The following is a 14,975-nucleotide window of genomic DNA, read 5'->3' as shown; positions in this document are numbered from 1 at the left end:
TCATGTTTTCCAGAAAACAAAACGGAAAAGCTAGGGATAGTTCTTTTTTTTTTTTGTCCTCGTCTCTGTGTGCCTGAAGCCTTTTCACTGCTGCCAAGGACAGAGAAGACCCCTACCCAAGCAGAGGGGTGCTAGCATGAGTCATCACCCTATTTAAATGGCTGCACCGCTTAAATCGCAGAGGTATACAATGCCATCCCTCAGCTGGAATCTGCCACTAAACTCATAAAGGACAGGAGAAAAATAACTTAATGTAAGGAAGGAGCGCTGGGAACAGGTCAAGGGAAATGGAGACCCACATGGAGCTGAGGCTGTGCAGCACAGGCAGCAGCAGTGGCAGGAGCCACTGGCCTCCATCTTCCTAAGTGTCAGGGGAAAGACACAATTGCTGTCCGTGCGTGGGGTGGTGACAGCTCCTTTGGTGGCATGTTTCCAGTCCATCCTCACGGGTGAAGGGTGAGCTAACAGCCACACAGGATGGCATAGGGGCACAAAAATGTTTCACGAACCCCATTGTTCTTACTGTACACAAATGCTGGTGCTGTAGCAGAGGAGTGAAACCCAGTAGGGCACTTCTGAATCAAGATTATCCAGTGCTGACAGAGCAGATGGGGGTGCAGAGAAGCAGCAAAGCAGCAAAATGTTGCTCCAGGGTAACCTCATTCTGCATCTATTAAGTATTTTTAACTGGTTAAATTTGTGCTTGTGGTCTTACATAAACCCAGCAGAAATCTGGCACAAGTTTTACTATACACTGCAAATTTGAATGAAAATATCATCCTAGATTGGCCCAGCATTTGACTACAGCCTAAACTGTCCTATTACTGGAGCAGCATGCAGATGCAGAATTAAATGATTGTGAAACTTTTTCCTAACTTGCCTAAGCATGTGCTTGAGCACACTTCCCCATCACTAGTCCTGCAGTGCCACGGCTGGTTCAAGAACTATACTTCAGCCACTTATACAGCTGTATCTTACCATAGATCTATGAAGTTATTTGGCTTTAAAAAAGCATGCTGAATCTGATGAACTGCACCAAGAGTAACAACAAAAGAGGCAAGAAAAAAAATGACATAGAAATTTCATGTAACACTCCAAAAAAGAATGGGGCAGTTTGAGGCCCCATTTGACTAAGAAAAAGTATCTTATTACACAATGCTCACACTTAAAAGTGCTTTACCCTTGTGCTAATATTTAGGAGTAGAGTTCTCAAAAGGACTCCATATTTCTTTTCCCTTAACAGGGACAGGAAATAATGACTTAGGAAGGGTTACTTCAGAATTTTTAATTGTAAATAATTTCAAGGAGTCATGTTCATGAATAAAATTCATGTTTTGTTATAGAAACTACACGGACAGGATGTTCTCAGCCTTTCTGAGCAAAGAATGATGCAAAATCTCTTGAATGTATGTATGCTACTCTAATTTTTGAAACAGAAAATAATAATTAAAAAATTACTCTAAACCTTCCCTTCCCTAAAAATGCTCAATATTGAGAAAAGATGCTAAAACTGACCTGGGATATGAAACCCCAGTACCCAGTACACTCAAAAATATACCAGTTGAGATTCTGCAGGTGTTGAAATATCTGCTCCTAACTGAATTTTCTGTATGTAAATGAGAATGGATATATAAGAAAAATTTCAAAGGTAAAAGCCATGTGATGATGTGGATAGCTTGCCCCTCACTCGATGAAAGAGACATCCTTTTTATCTTGTAGGATATGGATGGATGGAGAGGAAGTGTCTGAAGTACCCCAATGGTACCAAATTTCTGGTCACTTGAACCAGAGATTCTCTTAGCACATGACACAAATTAGCAGAAGTCCCCTTTCAAAGTGCTTAGTATGCCAAAGGCTAAAGTGATGTTCATTAATTCTACTGCTCACCAATCTTGTAATTTAAATTTATTTTAACAATTGATTAAAAGACTGAATCAAAATATTTAATACTAGTTTTGAACCCAAAATTTCCTTTTTTTACTAACACTATAAAAAAAATTTATTAACCTCAAACCATCAGCACCATATTGAGAATGTGAAGTATTTGTATTTTTTCATGTACACAAATTCCAAATGATTTCCTGAACACATATACACATTTCATATACTCATTACCTAAAAGCAGCTATGGCTGAGGTAGAAAGAACTGTACACTAGCAACATTAAAATAGAAAGAGGTTCAGGGGAAATTAATCCACAGTTCTTAAATTATCTACTAATTCAGCTAGAATAATTAGAACGGCCACATTTAACAAATATTTGGCATAAAACTCATGGGCATTACTTTCCAAGGTACTAATTTGCTTGTTTTCCAGAAGGTATCCACTCCAAAAGCAGAGTATGTCCCGCCAAGCTGTGCTCCTCCTCTACTCCCTCAAATCACTAGTATCATCCTGTAGTGGAGAAAGCTTTCTTGAAGAGTTTCTTATCCTCAGCTTACCTACTTCAAGGTTTAAGATGTGTAAATTAAGTGTAGGTAAATTGTGTCTGATAACAGGTACTATTGTAAATCTGATAGTGGACAATCTTAAGAAGGATTAACTAGTCTGATTAAGTTCATCTGATCTTCTGCCTAACCAAAATAAGAGTCCTTTTTTCCCCAAAAATCTTTTAAGTTTAACTCCCTGATATGCACTGCGCAACTAGCTCCTGCTAGCTCTTTCCATCAGGACCCAGCAAAATAGCAGCAAAACCTCCTAGGGCCACGGATGCAGTCAAAGCTGCATATCCAACAAATGCCAAAGGCATTCAAGTGTAGCTCTAATCAGGATCGCTTGAAAACAAGAATACAGCCAACTATGGAAAAATGGGGATGTTCTTTGGTCACATAGAACCCTTGCTGCAAGTGGTAGGCCCTTCTCTCTCTTGAGGAATTTACCTGTCTCCTAATTCCCTAACCTTAGGCCATGGGTACACATATTCCCTGGGCTGAAATAGGATTGTAATGCAAATAACACAAGAGTCACTGGACAGAAGGAAAAGTAGGTGAAGAGTCCCTTCAGCTAGCTTGAGGGAACGCTCCTGGACCTTAGCCCTTTGTCCAGAATTGTTCTGCATTTTACACAGATCCTAGACCAAAATTAACAATTATGTATGCATATAAGCCATCTAGGATCAGAACACAGTGCATTTCCTGACCTATAACAGTTAGGATATTTTCTTGGGAAGTGGGAGTTAAGAGCTGAAACCTATTCCAGGCCACAAATGGCTGTTAAAAGCTGGTTCTGTTTCCTGAACAGCCTTTTGGTACACACCACCACTGAGGGAAATCATGGATTTACCAGATTGCAGGTCCTTCTCTGCTGCATTAATACACAAGCATTGTAAAGATTAAGCCTTGCTGAACTTCAAGGACACTGTGACTACCTCCTGCACAGTGTTCTGTATGTTAGCAGGTAAGAGGGGAGAAAGCCCTTCTCTGCAGGTGCTTGAGCTGCAAGGGTGCTAGTCAGGAGATGCCCCTGTGCCAGCATTACACAGCACCTCACTGAACACACAGTGCTTCTGTACAGTCCCTGCCGTACACCCAACAGGAGGCCTGACTACTTCTGCCTCTTTGCCTCCACCCGTTAGTCCAGCTCTCAGACTCTGTGTCTCCACATTCGGTTACAACCAAGTCCTCCTTTAAAATTAATCACTGAGTGAAATACCACAGCTGCAGGAAAAACTCCCTGTGATCCGCATGTGGGAAGATGCAACTAACTGTATCATCAGGCCTCTCATCAATTAGAGTCACTTGAAAAGCATTGGCCTTACCATGATAGTATAAGACTAATCAATTAGTTAACATTAAGAAAGTGTCGTAGGTTAGGAATTCAGGAGAATTTTTCTTCCCCTGCTCCACTCCAAGAACCGGAGTGAGTGGGGGAAGAAAGCCAATTAGCTTCACAAAGGATCTGGCCGAATTCCTGGTTAATGGCCCATCAGAGACTGGGGGGTTGCTGGCCCCTCACACAGGACAGTTTAGTTTTGCTGGGTGCTCTCTCTCTCTCTGAGACAGAGTCTATGTGCGGGCTCTTTTACAGAAAAGGCCTGGAAGCCAGGCTTTCTCGCTTCTCGTCCTGGTGAAGCCGGATCACTGCTCTCGACTGGTTTTTGCACACTGCCTCGTGACTCCAGACGGACCTGCTGTGTTTTCATCGGAGAGTCTCTGTGCTCACTGGGAGAAAAGGAGGAGCTTTTGGGACGCTATCAACTGAGAACCATAGTGAGTCCTGTTGGGGGTGAACTGTTTTCCTTACCCCTTCCTTCCATTGGGGGTAGGGTCCCCCATCCTCTTTTCGGCTCCTCCCGCGACCCGAGACCAACCCCCCCAGACCCCTCTCCCCGCGTGGTGACCGCCAGAGCCCAACAGCGCCCCCTGCCGACCGCAACAGAGAACTGCAGGCTCTGCACCTTCAGCGATCCAACAGCGCCCCCTGCAGGCCACGATTAGGACTGCACTAAAGGACAGAGAAGTATTCACCCAGACCTTTTTTTTTTTCTAGGACTACTGTCTAGTTTTTTTGTGTTCTGTTACTGTTTTTTGCTAACATACATATATCTTTTAATAAAGGGTTGTTATCTCTTCTGTTTTCCACACTTCCTCGATTAAAGCCCCGTAATTTCTAATGCACAATTGCTGAAAGGAGTTTGTTTTGTCCCATAACTCATCCTCTTTAGCAAACCTTCCAGTCTCTTCAAACTGAGACAGAAAGCAAAAAAAAAAATTTACCCTGATACATCTTACCTCAGCTTTTAATCTTTTACTTCATGAGACTTGGAAGAAGAAAGTGGAATCCCAGGAAAAATTAGTATCTATGAGGATGAAAATTTGGCTTCACAGGAAGTCTGAAAGACTAGATGATGTAGCGTACTGAAAAGTGGTACAACAAAAGCAGCACACAAGTACTGAATATGTTTATTCATTGCAAATTATCATAATATGGCATTTTATATTTCTTTCCCAGTTGCAACCAAGGCAGATGAGCCAAATGTCAAAAAGCACTGTAAATAAAAACCTTTCTCACAATACATCTGCAGAATTCAGAACAGCAAAGCTGAGGCAGAATGTGGATTAAATAATCTATAAATTAATTATTAATTCATATAAAAATGTGTTTAAGTGGCCTTTTTTGTTTCTAGGTCTGTTAGAAATAGAAACATATCAGCAAGAATAAAAATGTACTTTTTTTAGGAAAAAAACTTCAGAACCAAATAAGAAAACATAAACAGTCCATGGTATAGGACATTTTCTTCCTCACATGTGTTCCGTCCCTGGCATATGAGAAAGAAAGAAAAGGACCATTTTAACCAGCACATTTTCACAGTTTTATTTTAAGATCCTTAGGTGTTAGCTGATTTTGAACTTATATTATTGCTTTAAATAAAAACAATCACAAGCTTTTTTTCTGTAATTTTGGGTAAACAGAAGGCTGGTAAGCAAACAAACTGTTTAGTGAAAAAAAACCTAACAGTTCTGTACAAGATTCCATTTTGAAATTTGTATTTTATACATGATTAAGGTGGGGGTTTTTTTAGATTAAAATAATTTCATGTGGTAATTTTTAGGCAACAGGGTGAACATTTTTCCTGTCTGATAGAGCACAGGAGATAAATGTGCCTCACATTGAACAAGTTGTTTAGTTCAATCACAAATGCAAATACACTATGAACTTTAAAGAAACTATTTCAACACCAACAGTTAGGGTTTATGGGACATCAGCAAGGTGTGTAAACCAAAGCGTTTTGGAAATGTTTTAGTTACAGCAAGTGTGACACTAAAGTATTTCCATTTTTGCTGAGAATGCATGGCCCACCGATCGATTCTGGAAGTGATACTGACAATGATGCCATCACCTGCACCAACCTTAGTAAGTAATTACCAGATACATTTTCAGAGATTCTCAATGATTTTTAAGGTTTTCAAATTTGAACAGGTATATGAATAGAGTAACAAGTTAGAAAATTCCCTATTACTGCCCTGTCTTGATATAGAAGGATATTTTACGATATCCGTCTCTTGCATCTGTAGTTTTCAAAACCTTGTTGGATAAATATGCTTTACAGGTTTTTGTATAAAATCTGTTTCAGAGAAAAAAAACCCTGAATTAATTTAAGTTGGCTTCCCCAGTCACTGAAATAGAATAACAATGTTTGACTTTTGCACAAAATTATATCATTTATTTCAACAGTCTTGCAAGTTTCCAGTCATACAATCAACTTATTTTCCACATCAGTTTATCTTAAGGAGCCTTATATATGTTAGAAATTATTGTAGATATCTTACATGATGAATTATCAAATATTATCAAGTGTGTACTGGCTTTCACTATGCCTTCCTGTTTCATCAGCAGTGAAAGTCATCACCATCAAAAATTGACTTGGAAATACAGTTGCTCAAAAAGTATAAGACAAAAATAGAAGTAAAAACCATTGCTTTGTTGTGGTCCTCGGAATTACTGAAAATGCCCTTGGGTTTTGCCATAAATATTCAAATAGCATAGGAAGTGAAACTCCTGAAAATTTGGGTGCGTATACAAATCAGTAGCTCCTGAGTTATACTGTACAAGCATCTTGGACGATCGGTTGCAATACAGATGTGTAGAAGCCAATTTCCTGAATACTCAAGGAAAAAAATATGCTATGTTACTGCACATGCTATTGTTATAACACATGCTTTATGTTGTTCTAATAGTAAATTCCACCTAAATGCAGCAGGCTCATGATGCTATTTCATGAAGCTGTATTACACAAGTAATTGACACCAAGTAGCTACAAAAGCATTTCCTATTTTCAACTAAACTGTGGTAAACCCATCAGCAGAGCACAGCACTTCATCGGACTATCTGTCTTCACTGCTTCTTTGGGGCATGGGAGAACGTAACACAGGCATTACAGCACCATTTATGTTTGGAAGTTTTTTCCACAGAATCAATCAAAATTTTACAAAAATCTGGCCAACCAACAAACAGAAAAGTATGCTGCATATTCAATTCTGCCTGGAGATAGCACTTTGCAATTACAGCAATAGAAGTCAAGCATTTGGAAGTTATGGCTGTGCATTCCTCATGAAGCCATGTAGTCATACTGTGTACTACCATATAAACTTCTTTTTGTGAGGGGCAAAAGATGAGAAGTGCTCATTTAATAAACTGGATAATAGAACTGATTTTTTTTCAGCATAACATCATCTCTTACATCAGCATGCACATGCTAACCTAAGAATTACATGTCTTACGGCACTCTTCCTCACAAACATAATTGCACAATCTCCAGTGGGATAATTCAGTTAACTGAGCAAATGTCACAGCATCTCCTAAGTGATTTAGTATTTTGTAGGATTCTATTTCTCATAACTTCATAACTTTAATTTTCAATGATCTGCACTGTGAGTTCCCAGAAGTAACAGCTTGAAAGCCACCTGGGTACAGAGACACATTAAGAACCACTGAAAAACGAAACCAAGTTTCTCAGCATGTTTTAAGGACTGTGTAAGAGGCAAATCTATTCGTCAAGGGTGGCCTCAACAGTGAAACAATCCTTTTCTTGTCCATTACACTCTTTCAAACCTCTCTAGCAAATTGAGTCAGCACCTTACAAACAATCTGTCCACAGGCAAAGCATATTTCTTCCCCTGTTCATTTCATGTCAGAACTAGGCAGGAAGTTTTCATTCCATATATTCTACAGTTTCCACCCCTCCCTTCTTGACCCAAAGTTGTTGCTTCAAAATGCACTTAAACAAGTTAACAGCAGTTTCACAGATGAGAAACTGAGGCTCCAGTGCACAGGTTCATCGTGTTGTTTATGTACTTAACCAAAGCACTAAAGCGAGAGGCCTGCTGAGCTCTCTCCAGTCAAAGAAACCTTCAGCAGTCTGACCTTCAGCTGCCTTGACTGGATTTCTAATTTCTGCAGTTCAATCAGGTGCCTAAAGATGAGCATAAATTCACTCTTTAGGAGTACTAAGCCAGAGATACAAATAGATGAGAGCACTAAACCCAGGTCTCAAAAGCAGAACCCTACCTACTACTATCACATTGCTTCATGAAATTCCTTGCATTTTTGTTTTAGAACACTTGACCTTGAAACTTTAAAATATTCTGTAGATTTAAGAAGAACACAAACACAAATAATCAAAGTCATCTGCATCTGGACCATATTTATCCATTGTACAGATCTTTATTGTATGAACATAATTAGCAGCACCTTTTGAGACCAGGGTAGAAGAGAAGAAATGGGCACCTAACAATTCCAATTAGCAGGAAACCTGTATGGCATATTATTCTCTAGCATATACTTCTCAGTGCAACTGGAGAAGTACTTCCCCCCCTCAAAAGTAAGGCATCTTTCATAAAACAACAGACAAATAAAAAACAAATAAAGAAAAATAAAGAGAATTACCACAACAGAAAGAGGCAGCAGTGCTTGAACCACATACACTGCTGACAGGCCATCTGTAATTCAAGTCTGCATTAAATCTAAAATCCAATTAATGCAACTGTTCATTGGTTTGTTTATTTGGGGAGGGGGTTTTGTGTGCTTATTTTTGGTAGAGGTCCTTAGATAAACAATATCTTCAATGTTCCTAAAATTAGATTTTCCTTTCTCCCACTAATCTTCCTACAAGATGGGACAACTCCCCTCCTACAGGCAAACTGGCCAGCAACATCCACTTGTATCTTAAAATTTAAATTTCATTTTCAATCCTACATGAATGTTTACAAGCTGTCACCCAATAACTTATCACATAATGTACAGCAAACTATAATCAAACATCAAAAGAATCTGTCTGGAATCTAAAATAATCTTTCATGCAATGCCTGGCATGTGAAGCACAAATTAGCCTGAAATAAGTAAATACACACTAATGTGGGATTGAGGAAATTGTTTCTGAAGCAGATTTTTCACTTGTTAAGCTATAGACTCATACCCACTAATGAAGAAAAAAATATTATGGACAACTACATATTCATCTTAAAGATCTGCTGATGTTGGACATTAGGAAAACAAAATATATTGAAATACAGATGATTTACATATACAAAGACCGTTTGTAAATTTTTGCACAACATTAAAGTTTTTTGTGGAACAAAAAGAACAAATCACCTGGGAGGAAAAAGTGCAAACAAGAAAGAATCTTTGCTGAAGCCAAGCATGGAATAGAGAAAGTAATTAGACTAAATCTCTCTTTCAGAATATTAAGAATCATTTAGCTAGAGACCAGCATCAAACTGAACTACCCCATATTTCCCACTTACCATCCACTCGGGTTCAGAAGCCTGAATTTGTTCACCTTGTCCAGGTTTTAGGCCAACCTGAGTGTCAGATTTCAGTGTTCTCAAACTACAGAGAGGTGCAGGATGAAACTTGTTCAAGGCTTGATGAAACGGGACACTATATTCCCATTTTCTATCTCCTGTTAATTTTCTGTAGTTTAGATCACCTTTGAAAAAAATCAAGTTTGACTTCTGTAGCTCAGCATACAAATCAGGAGCAACTCCACCCATACTGGAGAAGTCATGCGGCAAAGTCCAAAACATGTGGTCACAGAAAACCCAAACTCCCTTTTTCAAATTGCCCTCCCAGTTTATCCCACACCTAGACATCCACATATGATTAGCTGACTGCAGTTGTTTAACAGTCCAGTTAAAATCATGCTTTGTGGTATCTGACACATACCATGGAATACTTTTTCCATGGAAATAGACTTCATCAGCTAGCTTTGACGATAACAAGAAATCAGCCAACACAAGATCACTTACAAGTTCAAATCCAGCATTATCCAGGATTATGTCAACTCTAACATTACTTCTTTCTGTTCTTTTTTTTTTGGCATTTACAAGTAATGACCAAACTTTTTCCATATCATTCACTAAGATGTAAGGTACCATGTTTTCCAAGGATTGTAAGGGACTAGATTTCTGAGAGCTGTCTTCACCAGCTGAAAAAGAAAGGTCACACTTATTGCCCCACAATGACACCTAGAAGGAAGAAAAAAACAAAACACATTTGCTAAGTCTCGGTGTAGTTACATTCTGAACTTCACATACACTAAAGATTTTGTTTCGGTTTTTTTTGGTTTAGGTAATGAAGGCTCTAACTCCACACTCAACTTCTTATACAGATATCTCAACATAGATGAGATTTTGTGGAAGAAACCAAACAATGCTCTGTATTTCTGCAGGTATCAGAAACATGTATCAGAAGTTACAAAGATGAAAGATTTAGATCAACACAGATACACTGATGACAAAGCTTAAAACACAAATATTCTCCATACTGCAATTCCAAAAAATATCTGTGGTAACACAGACAAAGGAATATTAAAGCAGGTTTATTTTTCTTATCACAGGCAGCCAAGTAAGTATTTTAAGTATATGTATTTTAAGTACTCACTAATGATCTCTTTATAAAGATTGATCAAATACTTGGTTTGCACTGTTGCCAGCTAATGGACTTCTTTGTAATCCTAAGATATTTTGGGTATTGTACCCAAAGGCATTATAGTCATTATAAAGCTTTTAAACCACTTCTGGCCCAGACTGACTTCTAAATTTTTCTCCAAAGAAGTTTTAAAATGTTTAGAGTGTCAATTAAAATTTACTGTTTTAAAAAACTATAGTTAAATACCAAAAAGGTCATCTGGAACTTAAAACATTTGAGAAATACTCAATTCAGGGAAAATTGCTGGGTTTTCTAATACACAATGAAGATCAGCAGTTCATGAAAATGTCACATTTAAGACAAGTAACCAAAATATAAATATTTCCACAGTAGCAGCAATACAGTATGGCTATCAATCAGGATTTCATCACATTTTACAAACAAAAGAGCTATATTTTAATTTCCATATGAAATTCCAAAGTTTTCGTTTGTTTCACAGGAGAGATATTTTAAATTCTTGTGTTAAGCACTAGTAGTTTACCTGCAATAGCTTAAAGAGTTCCTCCTTAAGTTGCTTTTCATCTAGATCCTTGATGTTCTTAAGAAGTTCCTGAAAGTAAGTGCATAAGGCAATAACAGCCTCTTGGGATTCAAAGAAATTTTGAGCCTTTCCTTCCTTAAATACGTCAAAGTTGTCAATAGGTGGGCTAAAAAGAGGAGAACAAATATATTGACATACTTGCCATGACAGTACATGCAAATAAAGCTCAAAGGTCAGCTTTTTATACTGTACTACAGGCCCTAGTTAGAATTTCCATTTCTCATTTGTCATACTAGACTTTCACAAATCTCAGTAGCAGCCTCATGTTGTATCTCACTGAAACAGACACTATGCAAAACATTTTTATATTTCCAGCAATATATTCTTAAAGTGAACAAGTGCTCAGTCACAACAATTCTGGGAACTGCACATACAGTGACCATTTTGAACTACAACCTTCAGGCACAGCTAACTAAAACTGTAACATACAAGCAAACTAATGTGGAGAACTGCTGGCCCAATTTTAAATGTGTTTTTGTGTGCTGAAGTTACTTCCCATACCACATTCTCTTACAGTGATAGGAAGTTATTCCTGTGAAAGTCTTTACCAGGACTCTGGAAAATTAACATGACAAAGATGACAATGTTGTAATATATAAGAAATATAAACCAATCTATTATGAGACATATTTGCACATACACCTTTCGACAAATGACTGAACTTCCATCAAAGCATATGCTCAAGAGGAGATAAATAATGGAGATCAAGAAACTTAGAGCTTACTAATGAAAAGTATCCACTCACCTTTTTAAGAGCAATCAAGCAGATCCATCTCGTATTTGAAACTTTTGGTACAAGAGTTCAAATTACACAATATACCAGTAGAAACTGAGTCCCACTCCTGTGTTTGCATCTCTGCAATACTATGGGTAAATCCAGTATTCATGGAGCTTTCAAATTCTTTTGACACTAACGGGAACTTAAACTTTTCACTCCTACCCCATGTCATCATACTGGTACCTCTCCACGGTACCAAGCACAAGTTTTTCCTGCACAGTTATTTTTAACCAGGATCAGCTCCCAGAGTTTGATGCAATGCATGGTCTGCATGCACTGCTGTAACGAAGAAGCTGGTGTAGATTGAACAACAGGGGCTGCTTAAGGTGGGTAAACTGCTATAAGAAACAGTTCTCAAATGGTAACTTCAGATTTCAAGCGACAAAACAAGTTAGAATACCCAACAGATTTGTGGCTCTCACATTCCCTGTTTTAGGCTTGAGAGAGAATTCTAGGCTAACAAACCTTTTAGAAATGCTACATGATTTTCATATCTCAATTCAGATTGGTCTGCAAGAAGGTCAGGCTATACAGTCAAGCTTAAGAGTTTTCAAGGAGATCAACTGGTGAGTTGATCACCAAAACTGAAGCATAAAAAAATTAATAAGCTTCAAATTCTGCTGTATGGAAGAAAAAAAGGTATTAATTTTAATTGAAGTGTGAGACAAGGGAAAAGGAATATGGTAAAAGCTTAAGATTTTCCTTTCTCTTACTCCTCAGCTGTCTTTCTTCCTCCTAAAATAGAAATGGGAAAGAACAATGTTTTTCAAAGTGGCATACCAAGCTAGTAAATACTTACTTCTGTGCTAATGCTGCATGAATTCTTCGATACATATAACACTCTACAAACAACCAAGGGGACTGAAACCAACTTGGTTCTCCATTTCCATTTGATAAATTTCGTTGGTAGTCCAGGTATTGGTTCCAGAGCGCAGCATCAGGGAGCTCATCTTCCAAAGGGGTCACTGGTTTGTCTGTTTGCAGTTCATTCCGCAGTTTGGAGAGGAAAGATATAGCTCTCTTCTCTGCTTCAACACCCTTCTGAAACAAGCGGAGAACAAAAGTTCCTATTTGAACATTTATTCCTGTAGAGACACAGATCAACTTTTCATTAAATATGTAAGTGGTAAGTTTTAATTGCCAAAGGCAAGTCCCTGACAAATCAGAGCTTGATTCAACAAAACATATTTTGGTGAATAAAGCTCATTTTAGACTTAACATCCTAAAATGAATTGCATATGGAACTTCTTTTTAGATTGGACTTTTTGCTTATTAGAGAGGAAGAAAATATTGAAACAGAAGGTGCTACAGTCTATCAAACACTACATCAACACAAAAACCCAAGGAAGCGAAGCAGTTGCAGAAATGACAGACCACAAAAAGGTTAGACAGAGAAGTGAATTACAGAACTAATCAAAAACAGCTACAAGAAAGAGATGATTTTAAAAAAACCAAACAGACAAAAAGATTAAGACAGACAAGTAACAATTGTAGTAAGAAACCAGTAAAAACAAGGCACAGAAGGGGTCTCAAGGGTTAGGGAGGAAAAAACATCAGGGAAAAAAGAGACCTTACTCTTACCTCACCATGTTCTTCAAAAAATTCATTTTTATGTCGATGCAGAGTATCAATAACTCTTGTGAGGATCTGTGGCAGTCTGTCTTTAATTGTAAAATATGCAAAGGATCTAAAAGGGAGAGGAACAAATTTTTATTACTGACAGCAAATGATGAAATAGCTTCCCTTTGTAAAAACAAATGCAAGGTCTTTGTGCTGGTTTGGGCTGGGGCAGAGTTAATTTTCTTCACAGTAGCTGGTATGGGCCTGTGTTTTGAGTTGTGTTGGAGGCAGTGTTGATAATACAGGGATGTTTTCAATACTGCTGAGTTCGGCTTACCCAGAGTGAAGGCCTTCTCTGCCTCTCCTACTAGCACACCATCCTACCAGCAAGCAGGCTGGGGGTGCACAAGGAGCTGGGAGGGAACAGAGTTGGGACAGCTGACCCCAACTGACCCAAGGGATACCCCATACCATATGGTGTCATGTTCAGCAGTGGAAACCAGGAGGAAAAGTTGGCTGGGGGGCTACTGCCTGGGTACTGGCTGGGCATCAGTCAGCTGGTGGTGAGCAATTGTTTTCATTGGCTTCCCTTGTTTTTCCTAGGTTCTCTTTGTTCTTTTTTTTTCCATTATAATGTATTATTATTTCAATTATTAAACTGTTCTTATCTCAACCCACAAGTATTCTCACTTTTACCCTTCCCATTCCACACCCCCCCCTACTGTGGGCTGAGTGAGAGGGCAACTGTGTCGTCCTTGACTGCCAGCTGGGGTTAAAACACAACAGTCTTAAAAGTAACTTTATGTGCCTCTAAAGCAGTGGACAGTAGTAATAGTAATAAAAACCCCTCAAATGTCTCAGGTTCTTAGGTCTGCTTTTAAAGAAAAACAGCAGTCTTTTCAAGGAAGAAAATGCTAAATGATTTGTCCTGCCAAAACAGAGAAAAATTACAGCTAATTCAATGCTAAAACGTGTTCTTTAATTGTTCGGTTGCCCCGATGCAGTCAGGGAAATATCAAACTAAAAGGACAGAGACATGTTAAGAGTTTAACATGTATCTCCTACCGGCACGAAAAACCACACTCAGGCACTCTGTACCACACGCTTCATTTACATTTCCCCGAAACCCCGTTTATGTTTGAGGAGGACAACGAGCAGAACGTGAGCGGCCCTACAGAGAGCGCCAACACGGCCTGGAGAGTTATTTTTATTGCAGAATTTCCACCCGGCGAGTCCGGGTCCCAGGGCCGAGCAGCGACACCGGGAGCACAGCGACGCTTCCACGCCGGCCCTCGGCCCGTTCCGGGCGCTCCCTGCGGCGGCACCGCGGCCACAGCGCCGCCTGCCGGCACTGCGGCCCCCGCCCGCCCCGCCGGGCCGGGCCAAGACCCGCCTCCTGGCCCCACCCGGCGCCTCCCCGACAGCGGGGCGCCGACCGGTCCCTCGGCTCCCTTCCGCCCCCCGCCCAGCTGCCGTGACGGACCCCTTGAACCTGCCCGACAGGGACACGGGGAGTGCCGGCACCGCCGCCGCCATCTTGCTCCACCCCCCCGCGCGCCGGCACCCCGCCCCCTGCCCCGCCCCCCCGGAAGCGGGGAGTGCGGCAGCCGGACGTGCCTGGCGCGCGGGCCGCGCCCCGCCGCGCGGCGACGGACGGGCGGGGCGTGTC

At 39.8% G+C, this 14,975-nt stretch overlaps 1 protein-coding gene across 1 annotated transcript; it reads right to left on the bottom strand.

Moving 5' to 3' along the window:
• Positions 1-6,134: 6,134 nt before the first annotated feature.
• ARMT1 (acidic residue methyltransferase 1) lies at positions 6,135-14,873 on the bottom strand. The gene is made up of 5 exons (XM_027688353.1): positions 14,790-14,873; positions 13,328-13,433; positions 12,546-12,787; positions 10,909-11,074; positions 6,135-9,964 (listed from the first exon to the last, which is right to left on the bottom strand). Exons 1-5 carry the CDS (start codon positions 14,840-14,842, stop codon positions 9,197-9,199), a joined length of 1,335 nt encoding a protein of 444 aa, XP_027544154.1. The 5' UTR covers positions 14,843-14,873; the 3' UTR covers positions 6,135-9,196.
• Positions 14,874-14,975: the final 102 nt, after the last annotated feature.

This window comes from Neopelma chrysocephalum, unplaced genomic scaffold (genome assembly GCF_003984885.1).
Source record: "Neopelma chrysocephalum unplaced genomic scaffold, ASM398488v2 Primary Assembly neopelma1_23, whole genome shotgun sequence".
NCBI classification, from domain to species: domain Eukaryota; kingdom Metazoa; phylum Chordata; class Aves; order Passeriformes; family Pipridae; genus Neopelma; species Neopelma chrysocephalum.
Note: the sequence above shows the minus strand (reverse complement) of the source record. Positions and strands in the feature narration are given on the sequence as shown.